Below are 15,870 nucleotides of genomic sequence, written 5' to 3'. Positions count from 1 at the left end.
CCTCTGTGATGGCAGGAGGCCTGCAGCTTCCTCTGAGGCTCGTTCCAGCCAAGCTATGTGCTGCAGATGCCAATAACTCTCCTCAAATCCCCCCGCTTATAACAAGGGCTTAAGGTCTTGCGACTTCTCCCTCAAGCTCTGCACAAAAATGAGAAGGCAGTCGCTCAAACCCAACGGCTGGAACAAGACTCCACTGCTCTAATACCTGTTTTATTAAATGCAACAGAGATGGGCAGAAGCCAGCAGGGCCTGTGTCAGGACAGGGGCTCCAGTTCCTGTTCTGGTTCAAAAAGTTGCCTGGGATGGGTGATGGGGAAGCCTACGGGCATGCCCTGACCCTCTCTGACCCATCTCCTGCTCAGCCACTGCTCTCAGCACCAGCAAAGCCTGGTTGTGACCCTCTGCTGTGCTCTGCTTCTCTTCTTTTTTGCTAAGTAGAGTTGCTTCAGGAGGATGGAGAAGCCCACTGGGGTTCATCCCCGATGCCCCCCAAGAGTGGCTGCTGAGCAAACCAAGCTGGAGCATGGAGGGTGTCAACATCCTCACCTGTAAAATGGGATCCAGGGGATAAACCAGCCCCATCCCTATGGCAAAGCAACACAGAAATGCTGGGATAAACCTGCCCATCCCTACAGGAAAGCAACACATCCGAGATGCTGGGATGAGCTGAGGAAAGGCTCAACGGGGGGAGCTGGGGCTGCCCCTCAGGTCCTCCCTTGCCCCAGCTGCTCCTCAGCCACCTCCATCCCCTCCCACCCAACTCTGTAAACACATGACTTGCGCGGCTCGCCGAGCCCGGCTTTCCTTTCTTCTCCTCAGGCTCATCCTCCCCGGGGAGAGGAAGGCAGAGCCGCCTCCTCCCAGCTGTGTAAATCTCCCCCCTCCCCAAGGAGGCTGCAAAGATCCTGGTGATGGTGGTTAATGCAAAGCGTATGTGTCCATAATCCCTTCCCCTCCTCCTCCTGCCAGTGATGAGCTCATTAATGACCCCTCTGCAGACACGCATTAGGGACTAGCATGAGAGCTCCAGGTAGAGGGCGGGTGGGTGGATCCGTGCTCCAGCAATTCCACCCGTGGGTGCTGGGGGAGGAAGCGGGCACAGGGCTGCGGGAAGCCCGGCCAGCCCTAGGGCTCTGCCGGGAGCTTTGGCTCCGCTGTGGCCGGATGGAGTTTGGGGCAGTGGGAAGCGGTGGGGAGGATGCACGGCTGCTCCGTAGGCAGATGCCGGGTTTGTCTTGGCCCAGGGATTATTTACCCAGTCTCTTCGCTGGTTCCCATCACCACTGGCTTTGCTATTAACTCATCTATTTTGGCAGGTGCAGGGCTGACCTCAAGCACAAGTGGCAGGGCCCGGGTGAGCCCCACAGGCTGGTCCTGCCCTGGGCAGCACAGCAGAACTGCCGGCACGGCCACTCACCACAGCAGGATGCAGCTGTGGGGAGGCTGTGGCTCACACGCAGCATCCCCAAACCCAGCCTTCCCAGTCTTGCCTTACCCCAAACTCCACCAGTCTACGGATGAACTCATGGAGCAAGTTTTTCTCCCAGCATGGAGCATCATCCCTCAGCATCAGCCCTGTGCAATGGGGAGCAATCCTGTCCCCAGCGAGCCGTCATGGCATGGGACATGTTTGCTGCTGGCACCCTGCAAGTGCCACTATGGTCCCCTGGCTCTGAAACTGGTCTCAGGGGCTTAGAGCTGAGAAGGTGCACAGCAAAGCAAGCCAGCAGGCTGGTCCCAAGGTACCAGGGCTGCCGAGTGGCTGTGACATGCCAGCATCCCACCAGCATGCTGGGGCCTCACCTAAGCAGTTGTGTCCGTCATGTGCCAGGCGGAAGCCGTCGTAGCAGGTACAGCGGTAGTTCCCAGGGATGTTCACGCACTCGTGGACACAGCCTGCATTATCCTCCCGCTCACACTCATCAACGTCTGCAGAGAGAGGAGGCAGGAGAGCTGCAGGGCTGCCCAAAGGGATGGCCAACCCTCTGCGTGGGTGCTGAGCCCCATTTCCAGCGGGTTTGCACCCAGCTGATGTATCCTAAGGTCTCTGCTTATTCAAGCAGGTGCCCAGCTCTGTTATCACCTACAGCATCCCTCCGCACCCTGCAAAACCGACCCTGGCGCACCCTGGACTCCCAGCTAACCTTAAAGCCTTGGCACAGCACAGTGCACTGGGAATCCCATGGGATTTCCCACGCTGGTGGGCAGAGCAGGATGCCTCCATGGCGAAGCCCTGCTGTGCCTGGAGCGTGCTTTAATCCCTTTGCTATTTGTACTCAGTCCATCCTGACCCTGGACCCACTCTGAGCAGAGCTGGGAATTCTCCCCCTGTGCCACTCCTGCTTTTCTGCTGCTGCTCCTCCACAGAGCCCGTTTTCATTCTGTGTCCAACTTGGCTGCATATATGTACATCTACATCCATATCTGTATCATCTATATCTCCATATATTATTTTATATTATTATTTATATATTATTATTATATTTATATTATTTTAGCTGCTAGGCCAGTTCTGCAGCCTCTGGGTTGGAAACTCTGCAGCTAAAAGCAGGCAGCTTTGTATAAAACAAGCCTCAGGTGATCTCCCAGGGACTGGGCAGCCCCACTCTTGGAAATGCTGGGACAGCACAGAAGGTGCATGGTGGCTGTCACTGCCACCGGCAAGGCCAGTCATGCTCCTCTCTGTCCCCAGGCACTGTGGTGTCAATAGGCCAGGAGTTTAGAGCAGAAAAGGGGACTAAAACATCTGCAGTGTGCTGTGGTGAACCAGCTTTCTGCAAGGGCAGGGACACTGCTGAAGAGCCACTGCCATCTGACCTGCCGGGGCTGTCAATTGTTGGACAAGTGGCTCTGTTGGTGGTGATGTGCCCCTACCTTTGCAGTGCTTCCCGTCGCCGGTGTAGCCAGATTTGCAGATACACTTGTAGGACTTCGGGGTGTTCTGGCAGATGGCATCGATGTGGCAGTTGTCAGTGCCCTCCACGCACTCATCGACATCTGCAAGGGGAGAGGCAGGGAAGAGATGGGGAGAGCTGGGGAGGGCTCTACCCCATTGCCCCACTGGAGCCACTGCTTGAGGTGATGAAACCAAGCAGCGCTTCAGCCCCTCGACCAGCCCATGACCCAGAAAGCCTTGAGGGAGCAGTGCAGTACACCCAGCCCTGACACAACGGGTGAAGGGCTCACTGTGGGACATGGTGCATCACTAGGTCCACTCATGAGCCTATATCCCCACTCTCATACAAACCACCCTGAAACTCCCCGACCCTCTCACACTGCTCAGGAGCCCAGAGTCCGGGCTGGAGCCAGCCCAGGGAGAGGTGAAAGTCTCTGTCTCCTATTAGCCATTTCCTGAGCTGACCAGTCACCCAAATAATCATCACTTTCTATTCTTAGGCGCAGAAGAATGTGCAGGAATTAGCAGGAACCACGCTAAATAAACCTGGGAGCTGGGAATGGGAAGCAGGAGGGAGAACTGTGAAAACAGCAAAGTTTCCTTGGGGACGCAGCCAAAATCTGTGTCTTCCCCATCCCCCTTTTGCCCCTCAACCCACTTATCCAGGATGCAGCACCCTGGTACCCAGAGCATGACATGTGGAGCACTGTGCACCAGTGATGGCCTCAAGTGGTGATGCCCAAGGGTTTGCCATGGCAGGAGGCTGTGGGAGTGGACGTTTTAATGGTATTTGGGAAACAGAGGAGCCTTGAGCACGTGGAACAGAGGTTTATGATCCAGAGGCTGCTCACCTGGCTGCTCTCTGCCTTCCCTCACAGGCAGTAAGGGAGGTGTGGTGCTCTGGTGCGGGCACATCCCCTCTCTGGCTGCCAATGCCTGCCAGGGTGCAATGCAGCTGAGTGCCCCTGGCAGGGGAGGTGCTTGCTGAGCATCACCCACAGCCCTTCGGGCGCGGGCAGGGCTCCCTGAGCTCCATGCTCTGACTCCACCAGCACATGGGAGCGTCAGTTCTGCTCCTGGGGATATTCACCTCCACCACCTCCCACTGGGATGGGGAGGATCTCACCAGGGAAGGGGGATCCGTGGGGCCCTCCAGTTCCCTGTATCCCAGAAAGAAAAACCCGCGGCTGAGAAGCTCTCAGCTGCCTTTAGAAAGCTGCTCCAAGAACACCAAACATCCCTGCAAGCCGCGGATGGGCAGGCAGCCCTGCCAGGATGGGGGCCACGGCCACGGGAGCATCGTCCTGAGCCTTATCCCAGCCATCCTGGAGGCTTTTTGCCGGGAGCTGTGAGTCAGGCGGCGGGGCAGGAGAGCTTTGCCTCTGCACCGGGGAGGCGGCACGTGCCTGCACATTGTATAAATATTTACAGCCCACATTCATATTTGTTATTTGACATTAGCCATGGCCCGCGGCCACCACGGCCTCCCTGGGGCCATTCATCACTGCCTGGAGCTTGACCCACTGCGGTGGGAAGGATGGAGGGCTTGCACAGGGGACCAGCACCCTGCTCCCAGCACCCGCTGTGCTGTGACCACCCCAGCACCCAACAGCATCCCTGGGGAGAGGCTCACAGTCCTGCACAGGGGTCCTGTGGGTCTTGGGAGGGGCTGTTCTCCCTCTGGGGTGCTGAGCATGGTGCAGGTTTGGTTCCTCCCCAGCCAAACTTCACATTTGGCTGCAAACCCCATGGCAAGGCTGCGCCACTGCGCTCCTAACCCACCTGCAAAGGCCCCATCCTCCAGACCAAAAAGCATGTGCAAATAATCACTGGTGGATAAAACCCTGCAAAAGCCACAGGGAGCAGAGCTTGCTCCTTCCCAACCATGTTTTCAGGCTCAAAAGGGCCTTTTGCCACAAGAAGCAGCACTTCCATCACCTGTTAGTGCTGTTTGGCATCACCACCTCCAGTGACTTCACCTCCAGCTCCCACATCCCTCACCGGGACTCCCGGGTGGGTGGTGGGAGGATGCAGCACTAGGGCAGGGGGATGCGAGTGGGATGTTGAGTGCTCACCTCTCCACAAGCAGCAATAAGTGAAAGGACTCCACAGGAACATCGGCAACCCTGAACCAAAGATCTACTGCATTTGCCGATCCTGGTCCTGACCCTAAGGACTCAGAGCACTCCCTCAGCTCTTCCCCTACCAGGTTATAAATCACACCATGATGCTTCCAGTTGATGGTCCCAAGGGGAGAATTGCTGGGTCCCAGCACCCTAAGCACTCACCCTGACATCCAGGTGGGTTCCAGCACCCAAACAGTACAGACCAACCATCAACTCCATCTCCTTCTGCTAAAAACACCCAAAACCAAGAAGCATCCATCAACTATCACATCACTGATGTTTTCCCACCCTTCGGCCAGAAACCTCGCTTTGGGGGGGTAGGGGGTATTTTCTATTTCTTTTTCCTCCTGCTCCCTCAAACTCAAGGCAATGGATGAGGTCTGTGCAGCACTGAAAACAGCGTCACGTCTTTCCCCCTCGCACATGTGTATTATTGGTCTTTTCTATCTTTTTCTTTTCCATTCTGTAACTTCAAAATGTCTCTAACTTTGGAAAGATTACACAGAAGTACAGAAGAAAACATTATAAATTTGCCACTCTGTAATTTTTCCAAAGCTGGAGACATTCTGAAAGGTTATGGGATCATAAAAAAAAGGAGAAAAATTGGGAAAAAAGTGTGTGTGAGTGTGTGGGAAGAGTGAATAAATACCCTCCTTGGGACCCCAGGAGCCATCCTAAGATTGGCAAAGATGCTAATGTCAGAAGGCTGAAGTTTTGGCTCCTCAGAAGTATCCTTCCGAAAGGATGGAGTGAATTAAAAAAGAAAAAAAGAAAACCTCTGAAAAACTGTATTTTTGGTTTTTTGGGGGTTTTTTTTGTCAATGTAACCAGTGTTTTCCCACAAAAGGGCAGCTCGGCTGTTGGGACAACCTGCTTTTCCCACGGGAGAATATAATCCATCCAGAAAAAAGCCATCACCTGTGCTGCTGCAGGTGCTCCAGGGATTTCATATTCAAACCAAGCAAAGAGAAGATTTAACAAAATAAATCATAAAATGATCTAACCTCAGAATGGTTTGGGTTGGAAAGGACCTTAAGATCATTCAGTTCCAACCCCCTGCCATGGGCAGGGATACCTTAGACCATGTTGCCCAAGGCTCTGTCCAACCTGGCCTTAAACTCTGCCAGGGATGAAGCATTTACCACTTCTTTGGGCAGCCTGTTCCAGTGCCTCACCACATCCTTACTGATGTTCCCATCTCTATTTGTTCTTGCGAACTCCTCACTGGGGTGCACCCTGCTCATCCCACTGCTTGGGGAGACCTTCTAAAGTCCAGGTTCCAAACCCACGTGGGCTTTTGGGGGGAAACCAGCCAGGTTGCAGACCTGCATCCCTCACCTGCCCTGCTTGGATGAACAACCAGAAACCCTTTATCACCCAAGTTGCCTGAAACAAGCCCAGAGCTGGCAACGAGACAGATACATCATGCCTCAAATAGATGCTCCATCCCTGGCAGGGCTCAAGGCCAGGTTGGACACAGGGGCTTGGAGCAAGCTGCTCCAGTGGAAGGGGTCCCTGCCCGTGGCAGGGGTTGGAGCTGGAGGAGCTTTAAGGTCCCTTCCAACACAAACCAGTTGGATTCTATGAAATCCCCAGAACTGGGGGACTTTGCTCTGGGTGGGATATTGAACATTGATGAAGACCTCACATCCTGGTGGAGACCCAAGGTCTGACCCATGTCCAGTGGTCCCCGCTCCCACGCTCTAGGGTGAACTGGGACTCCTCAGAGAGCAGGAGCATCCTTGCCCCACTGTGCTGGGGAGTTTGAGATGCAGGGCAGGAGGCTCCATGCTCACCCTGTGCCTCGGGCAATGTTTTTTCTTCCGTTGTGGGTGGGATTTTCCAGCACTGGCTGTTGGGCCCCGTTCCGCTCCAGCTGCAGCTTTATTCTCCATTTCAAAGGCACTGGAGGCAGACGGTTTCAACGCCACTGCCATTTTGAGCGTGCCAAAAGTGGGGGGACCATCAGCCCCCTGGGACCGGAGTGCACTCATGGGGGAAGAGAAGGGCTTTGACTGAGGCTGGTGGTGCTGGAGCCCATGGGCACCCAGGTCCCACATTTGTGCCCATCCCTATGGCGTCGCGCCGCCGGAGATGTGCGCCATAAAGCAACAGCTCATATATTTTTAGAGCCTGGATTGAAGCTCTTTCCTCACTTCCTTATTTTGTTTAAAACAAGAAAAATAATAATAAAAGATGGGGTTTTATCCATAGGCTGAAAGTCCAAATAAATTTGAGAAGGAGGCCAAGACAGGGTAGCAAAAACTCACCTGAAACCCCCTAAACAAACCAATCCACTGTCCTTTTTGCCCTCTTCTGCAAGCACTTCAGCTCTTTCTTTCAACTTAATTTTATTCTTTATTTTTATATCGGCATATATATTAACAGCCTGCCTGTATAGGGATGTGTGTGTAGCTGTTGGCAGGCACGTGGAGTTTCCACTCGGCCTTAATGCCAAATTAAAGCTTTATAACTTCAGTAGCTCTTTTTACCAGGGTATTAATAACCACCTCAGACACTGTGGTGCAGTTTATTAAGCATTTGTTTGCCTGGGGAGCTCACGAGGGTGACTTGCGCTGTGCTGCAGTGCGACGGGCACAGGGCACGGCCATGGGCAGTGGTATCCCACTGGGAAAGGAATGGGAGCTGCAGGCTGGACAGAGGAGAGGAAGATTCTCCGTGGGATGGCTTTGTGTAAATTGGCCGAATATGCATCATCTGAACTCAAGATCTAACTCGGGTGTTCAGTGATGGTTGGTGCAGGGATGTGGTGCCCATGGTCCCTGGTAGAGGGATATCTGCACCTCACCAGGCCCACTGCTGGAGCCCAGTGCTCCATGCCTAAAAGCAGGTGGGACCTGGTGGATGCAGCCACAGTACTTGGCCCTGTGGATGGAGCACACATGAAGGATGGGGAACCACAGGTCAGAGTAAGGACCTGAGGGGGTTCACATCCTGGCGACCCCACTGGCCCATACCCAGACCCTGCTCTGTACCCCTTGCCCCAGGTTTTGCTTCCTCAAAGCTCCCAGTGCCTCAAAAGTGGCTTTTTTCCCCTCACTGATGCATCCCACTGCTGTGAGGGCAGAGCCAGGTTGAGGTCCCCATCACCTGCACCAGCCCTGGTCAACCTGAGGGATCTGAGATCCACAACCATCACCAGCATCCCCTGCGGTGGGAAATGCTCCTTCCACCCCATCCCACCTCCCTGAGCCAACCCTGGTCACTCAATTCAGCCCTGATTCCTCCGAGGAGGGTTTGATGCTCCACAGCAGCAGTGTGCTCATCTCCCATGGGAATTGCTGTTGCTGTTGTTGTTCATTTGGCTTATCAAGCTGCCCAAAGCTTGCCTTTAAAAATGTGTGTGCTTGGTTTTGGCTTTGGGAGCAACAATCACATCTCCAGCCCATCCTCACCGAAACACAGAGCAAACTTTATTTGCCATCCCAAGCTTCTCCTAAAGCTTCTCAGGGGACTTATAACTTTGGAAGGGAAGGTTAAGGTTATTCACGCACAGTTTTTTCCTAAAAGGATTACTCCAGTGCGACCATCTGGCAAAGGAAAAGTCTCTATAAAACTAAAAGAGAAAACCCTCCTGAGCAGCTTGGAGTCAGCAATACATCCCCACTGCAAGACTCAGGGTGTCTGAATATTTATACTCGCGTTGGCAGTTACAAAACACCCTCTTCTTCCCTCCTTCCTACTCCCCCTTTTCCCCTTTTCAATCTCAGTACAGGCATGTTGGACGCCCTCAGTCAAAGCTCTCCTTTGAACTGCTCTATGGTGAAATGTTTACAGTTTTACATTTCATATTTCAGAGGGGTGGAGGGGACAGGCACAACAGTCGCACACTGTGAATGCATGAGAGGGAGGGGAGCGGAGGCCGAGGGGAGGAAGTTCGGTGGAGGTGGGAGGGGAATCAAACAGCATCTCTGCTGCCATTGGAAAAACTTAGACTCCTAAAAAATATACATACATATATATATAAAAGGAATCTGGTGGTGTAGGCTCTGCAGGTGCATCCCAGCCAAAGCCAGTCCCTGTGCTGGATGGGGGCTTCATCCCACAGCACTGGCCAAAAAAGGTCTGGTTCTAATCACGGGTGACCATCACACTGCGCTAGGGTCGTGGTCCCACTCAGGACCCTGCACTGGGTGGGTGGCTGGGCTGTGGAAGTGCCAGAGGCTGCAGACTGGGGTGCCCAGGGAGATGCTGCATCTCCCTCCCGGCTCTGTTCTCCCAGCCTCATTCCCGCAATTTGGTTTCAGGAAAGAAGTGGTGAATCCTGCACCGCATCTTCAGTTATGGGGGTGCTGCCAGAAGAGTGTGGCAGGGCCGGATCCGGGCACTCTGTGGTACAAGAGGAAGGTGTAAATTCGCCAGCCCTCAGGCTCCATCACCCTCAGCGCACAAGGAGGGACTGATGTTGGCAGACGACAGGCAAGGGCACTGCTCCACTGACAGGCTCCCCTGCCTGGCAGGCTGTGGGATGTACTGATGGAGACCAGGAAGGGACGGGGGTGGCATTAATCTGTTCAAAGACCAGGGAGCTGTGGGTACAGCAGCAGCCTGGGGCTGTTTGGACACCTTGGCAGGGGGACCACAGGGAGACTTCATCCCAGCTGAATGCACATTGGGGTTCCCTGGGGTTCCTGGGATTTATACTGCCAGTTCTCCTCTTGAAAGCTTTCCTAGCCTTAAACTGACCCAATAAACCCTGCAGACAGGCAGGTCCTCTGGCAGACACCCTGCAGGCCCAGTGAATGGCTCTGCTAAATCCTTCCTTCCCTACAGACTAAACTTTCCAGGGTAATTCAGAGCAAGCAATGAGCCAGCGAGCCTGACCCACAGTGTGATGTTAGCACAGCAAAACAAACCCATCTGATGGAAGAGGAGCCATTCCCAGCCCCTGACAGTCACCCAGTGAGGTGGGAGGGTGCTGTGTACCCCATCCTTGGGGTATCACCCCACAGATGCAGGGGGGATGCCTGATGCTTTCAGAAGTACCCTACTAAAACATGCCCAGGCACACGGGGTGGCTTCGAAGAGCTCCACAACACTTGCACACACAGAAAACCAGATAATATTGGGTTATAGGGAAAGTGTGGGGTGATGCTGGGGCCACAACTTCAGCCTCATCCCAAAAGGTCCAGATCCACCCCTGACCTGAGCCCTCACACACCCACAGGCACAAGCCTTCACCTTTCTCTCTCCAGCCCTCAGAACCCCACAGCAGCAGCTCCAGGGATTAATTCTCCACCACAAACCCCCCACTGCAGTGTCCGGACCCCCCAGCTCTGCTCCGTGGCTTCTCCAGGGGCTGGGATGAGCCAGCACCACCCCGGGCATACGGCGGGTGACTTCCCCCCGGTGCAGGCTTGAGCTCACCTCTCTCCACCCCCACTCCACCCCTCTCCTTCCCCGAAGGGATCTGTCAAGTCTCTGCACGATGGAATTTTACTTTGCTATTTTAATGCAATTCTGGCTCAGGCTTAAATGGAACTGGAAACCAAAAGGCCTTAATAAATAAATATTATGATAAGAAATGAAAGCAATGCATACACTCAAGATAATTGGGGGGGGGGGGGGGAAGAGATAGAAACCTAAGCATTCCTTTCTATGCCTAAATCATAAAGCTTTACATGAAGCTGGATGCCTTCTTACCAAACCTTTGCCCTGGAACACGTCCCCCGTGCTTGCCCAGACTGCCCTCCTGAAAAGTCTCCTATTGTTTAAGAAACACTTTAAGCCAGATAAGACAATAGCCTTGAAATTCCTTCTAACTTTGTCGGTGACAGGGCTCAGGGCGACCATGCACGAGGCTGAAATACTCTTACAAGAGCTCTTTAATCATATCCTGTGCTCCTATATTTCATTCACACTCTATTTAATCTCGCTGTCTGCATAAACACGCAGCTACTACAATAGCAAGAGCCAAAGCTGGGTTTGATAAATCTTATACACTGTGAAGTGCTATGGAAAAAACACCAAAAAAGAAAAGAAAACCCAACAGATACATAGTGGGGAGTTAAGAGGAACACCCCCCCCCCCCCCCCCGAGAGAGCCAAGGGGATCATGCACATAGGGCTGTGTGTGTTTGGGTGTGCGCGCGCACTCCTGCGCGTGTGTAAGGGAAAAAACCCCGAGCTAAATATAGAGGTGCTATAGAAAACCTAAGGTATAGCTTAGACCATACATAAAGCTACATGTGTGTGTCTGGGAAGGAGAAATTAAGGCTCAATTACACGAGTGGTGAAGCAGAAAGCCTGAAGCTGATAACGCTGGGACATACCTCTCTCTTTTTGCCAGAGATCGGGAAAGAGCTCCTGTATTTTTCAGGCTTTGCTGTGTTCAGCCCCCCAGAGTTTTCGGCAGCCCACCCCCCTATAGCACAGCACTGGAGATTCAACCCCTGCTTGGGTACAACACACAGAGCCACAGACGCGACCTCCCGGCGTTAAAGACATCACGGTCCCTTCCCTCCAACCCAGCCCCAAAGCAGCCCTGTGGGTGTGATCCCATCCCACGGACACCCTACCCCAGAAAAGCCCCCCAAGCCCCTCCAAACAGCCGCGTTTTCCCTGCGATGGGTGCAGACTTCTTTGCCCACCCAAATTTTCTGCCTTTGCACCCCCTGCCTTGAGAGAAAGAGTCTGAACCAAAACCTAGAGTGCAAAAAACACAACTCCTGAAAGAGTTTACAGAAAAGCAACCCCAAATCCAAGGCAGCAGCAAGAATATCTACAAGCACCGTTTGAAACCCCCTCCACTATTTGTTGTTATTGCTGCTAATTCCTCCAGCCTGCATCTAAAACCCCAGATCTAAAGAGGTCCTAATGCACGCATCAAACAGCAACCCTTCGAGCTGGGGAGGTTTTCTCTTACCTTGACTGGCTTTATTCGCCAGCGTGTTTCCAGAGTGCAGGAGAAAGAAAAGGATGGAAAATCCAGCAAGCTGCAAAGCTCCCATTGCAATCCCAGTCTGCATGGAGGAGTAAGGGGCAAGTCGGGGGAGATTTCCAGTGCTTTAAAGGAAACAAGAGGCTGAGCATGCGAAGGGAAATCAGGAGGAGGAAGGGGCTCTCTCCTTGCCGTGTGTGAGACAGAGGGAGGGAAGGGAGCTGAACTGATGGAAAAAGCTGCTCTGGGTTCAGCTTGGGGCTCTTGGTGTTGCTAAAGAGGAGAGAGTGAGGGAAGGAGACCCAGGGCAGTTGGAGGAAAGTGGACTCTATCGCCCTCTCTCTGGCGGCCGCTCTGATCCCTTCTCTCCTTTTTTTTCTCCCCCCTTAAATAATCCCAGCCAATTCCAGTTTTGCAAGAGAGCAGCAGCAGGAGCGCTGGAGGGGGGAAGCAGGCGCCTTACCCTGGTGCTGGGGACCTGAGAAAGGGGAGTGGAAAGGAGAGCCCCATCCAAGCAACGCCCTTTTTTTCTCTCTCTCCCAGGCTTTCTTTCTTTCTATTTGGCTTTGGTTTACTCCTTCCCGGCTCCCCCCTCCCTCGTACCCCCAAGGCTGGGCTTTGCCTGCAGGAATTTACAGTCTACTCTGGAGGAGAAGGGCCAGTAGCCATGGAGACTGCTTCCCTGGGAGCAGGGAGGTCAGGCGGAGACCAGGGGCGATCAATGCATCAATGCAAAACCCCCCGCAACCCCCAGACCCACCTCGCAGCCCCTCGGCCACCGAGGGCTTGGGGTGGTGGCAAGGCGGGGGGGGGGAAGGACGGACGGACGGACGGACATGCAAGGGGAGGTGTATGGCATGGGAAAAGGCAATGGGTGGAAAAGGGGAAGGAAAAATACACACACGCACATACATACACACACATATAAGAAAAACCCCTAAAACAGAGTTTGCAGATGGCACAACCTGGCTGGGATCAGCAGCTGTGGGAGCATCTTGGGGTGCTGCAATGGTGGAATTTGGGATCAGAAAGCAGCTCTGCTGTTTGTAAAAGAGAGGGGTGGGGAAGGAGGGGCTGGAAATAAGGGTGGAAGGGGGAAGAAAAAAGACCTGAGTATTCCGGGGGGTGTCTGTTTGCTTGGAGGAGCCTTTCCCGGGCTGCCCCCCTGCAGCCGGCAGCCCAGAGGTGCAGAGGGACCCTCTGCCATACGCTGCAACTGCCCCTGCAATGGGAGCTGCTGGCACCATCTCTCTTCCAGGGTGTTCCTGCTCCCTGAGGCAGGAGAGGCATCCACAGCTGGGAAATTGCAGCGGGAGATAGGGCTGGGTGCTGGGAATGTGGTCGGGATCAAGGTTTACGGTGATTCCACCTGCTCAGGAACATGGGGTCCCATGGAGCCAGTGGTCATCCTGCCCATGGGGTCCTCCCAGCCCACCCTGCTGCCGCTGTAGCCTTTCATACCTCCTTTTGTCCTAATAACCCCTAAAGATACAATAAAGGGGCTGGAAGTGATGGAAGGTGTCCAGCTAAGCCAAGGCACCGGTTGCCATCTTGCTGTGGAGAGAAGGGGAGGGTCCTCAGCTGGACAGGAGGATGCTGAGGAGTCCCTGGGTCTGGTTATGCTTTCCCTACAGAAATGCCTAACCCTTGGGTTGCCTTCATGGGATCTTCCCAGAGGTAGTGGGTTTGCAAGAGCAGGTGTGCTTCAGACGGGGCAGATGCAGCATGGCTGGCCCAGGAGAGCATCCCGTGTGGAAACCAGGAGCTCATCCGCACACTGGGTCTTTCCAAAGGCAGAGGCCAAGCGTAAGACCCTCCCAGCCCTGCACCCACAAAGCTCTGCTGGCTGCCAGTGGGTCCCACACACTAAGCATTGGGGCTCTAAACCCATGCAGGAACCAACCCCTTCCAGGGGCTGAAGGACAGAAGCACAGATGTGCCCATTACACCCAACATAAGTCTCCAACATTCAAACTCACATCTGCATGATGGCTGCAGGTAAACCTGGAGCCAGGGGAGCCTGCAGGGCTCTTGTCTGACTGGGCTGGCAGCTCAGGGCAAGGCAGCTTCCAGCCCATCCTAGCTAAAAGGCATTTCTCAACAGAGACAACTGGCTCTGCCCTAGCCCAGTTGGGTAAGAAATCCAGAGGAAAAGCACTTGCACCAACACGACCAGTGCAGTAACTCACAGCACATCTTGCTACATGATAGGGAATCAAAACAGTAGTGCACAACCATTCCTGGCACAGCCAGGCTCCAGGGCAGCTTGGGAAGGGACTAAGATGCAGAAATGATTATTAAAGCTGTAATAGATTTTTATATATATAAAATACCAATATGGAGGTGTCATTGTTAGGATGCATCAGGAAAGGATCATGACCCACCAGTGGGAATGTGCTATCCCACTCAGCACCCCACTGGAGGAGGCTCCTGGCTCCTTTCAGCTCATCCAGTCCAACCCTTCCCCAGCACTGCAAAGGCCACCCCTAACCCATGGCACTGAGGCCTCGTCTCCACGCTGTGTGAACCCTTGCAGGGACGGTGCCTGCAGCCCTGCCCTGGGCAGCCTGTTCCAATGCCTGAGCACCCTCTGGGGCAGGAATTGTTTCCAATATCCAACCTAAACCTCGTCTGGTGCACCTTGAGGCCATTAAGATGGGCCAAAATGAGTCAAAATGGGAATTCTCTGCTTGGGATCCCTGTGCCCAACCACCACACCTCAGAGCAGGGGACACATCCCATCCCATGATCCTTTATCATCATAACCAGAGGAAAACTAAACAGTCCTCCTTTTTTTCTTTTCCTCTAACCTATCTTCTAAATCTGGAAACTGATCTTGAGGCACAAGGGACAAGACCTTCAGCAATGCTGATTTATAACCAAGCTTCTAAATTACAGGGTTACACATTAGTATAAACATCCATAAACCAGTTTAAATACACAGCATCGTATGTAATCACAACGCCGAGACACCGGGCAGCCACATGACAGCACAGGGGGACAGCAAACTCCTTGCTCACACCCAGACTCCCTCGGTGGGGATAGATCTCCAGCCAAAGGCTCCCAGTTCAACCAGTGCCTTGCACTGAGGGCTGGGTTTTGCTGTTGAAGGTAGGTCCTCAGCTGAAGGCAGCATCACTCACGCCATAGGGAACAAAGGGGTTGCAAACCCCATGTCTCACTCCTCCAACAGGGTTGTGAAGAACCATGGCACAGCAGCAGGGCTGGGGCAAGCTGCGGACGTTTGGAAACCCAAAAGCGTGAGGACTGGTTGAGCAGAAGGGCTGATGGAGGTCCCAGGGCTGCCACGTTCCCCTCCGAGCACAGCGACATCCAGAGTGCAGATGGAGATTCCCAAGATCACACAGGGAGTCTGGAGGGAGAGCCATGAATCACATTTAAACCTCCTGCAAGACAACCCAGTGCTTCAGCCCCGATGGCTCCTCACCAGCTCCTGCTGCCGCAGGGTTGCATGGATCCATTCCCAGGAGCCCTTAAAAGCATTGGGACAACCCCTCCATCCCAAGCCTTGTGCGCACACACGTGTGTGTCTCTATGTGTGTTTCTGGCAGGGAAGGAGGCGACAGGACTCTCCTTCCCACTGCCTCCACTCCCCGCCGTGCACTTCTGGGCAAAATCCATTTGCTTTGGCTTCATGTAGGGCCAGAAGTTTCGGTCCATTGTGCTGCAGCGCTGAAGAGCCAGCGAGGAATTGTCAACCATGCCGAAATGGTTACATGGGGAGTAATGAGAATTTACTGCACCCTGCTCCCGTCCCTTCGCCAAGGAATAAAAGCAAAAGATCACAACAGGCATTTTTTTAATTTGAAGGAAAATTAAAAAAAGAACGGATTCTGCACTTGGAAAACAACAACCACATCCACAGATCAAAGCAGCCCTTCTCCTCCCATTCAGGGGTTTAAGAGGTTTCTGCAGCTACAGAGATGT

The 15,870-nt window shown here is 53.6% G+C and overlaps 1 protein-coding gene across 2 annotated transcripts in view; it reads right to left on the bottom strand.

Moving 5' to 3' along the window:
* Positions 1 to 12,259, bottom strand: part of SCUBE3 (signal peptide, CUB domain and EGF like domain containing 3) — a 37,247-nt gene extending 24,988 nt beyond the window's left edge. For both annotated transcript variants that reach the window (XM_065698480.1, XM_065698482.1), the window contains exons 1-3: positions 11,908 to 12,259; positions 2,875 to 2,997; positions 1,804 to 1,929 (exon numbers count right to left, since the gene is read on the bottom strand). In XM_065698480.1, coding sequence (XP_065554552.1) covers positions 1,804 to 1,929; positions 2,875 to 2,997; positions 11,908 to 12,010 — 352 coding nt within the window. In that variant the 5' untranslated portion in view covers positions 12,011 to 12,259. The remainder of the gene's footprint in view (positions 1 to 1,803; positions 1,930 to 2,874; positions 2,998 to 11,907) is intronic.
* Positions 12,260 to 15,870: the final 3,611 nt, after the last annotated feature.

Source organism: Lathamus discolor, chromosome 19 (assembly GCF_037157495.1).
Source record: "Lathamus discolor isolate bLatDis1 chromosome 19, bLatDis1.hap1, whole genome shotgun sequence".
In the NCBI taxonomy this organism is placed as follows: Eukaryota; Metazoa; Chordata; class Aves; order Psittaciformes; family Psittacidae; genus Lathamus; species Lathamus discolor.
This window is presented reverse-complemented; position numbering and strand designations above follow the sequence as displayed.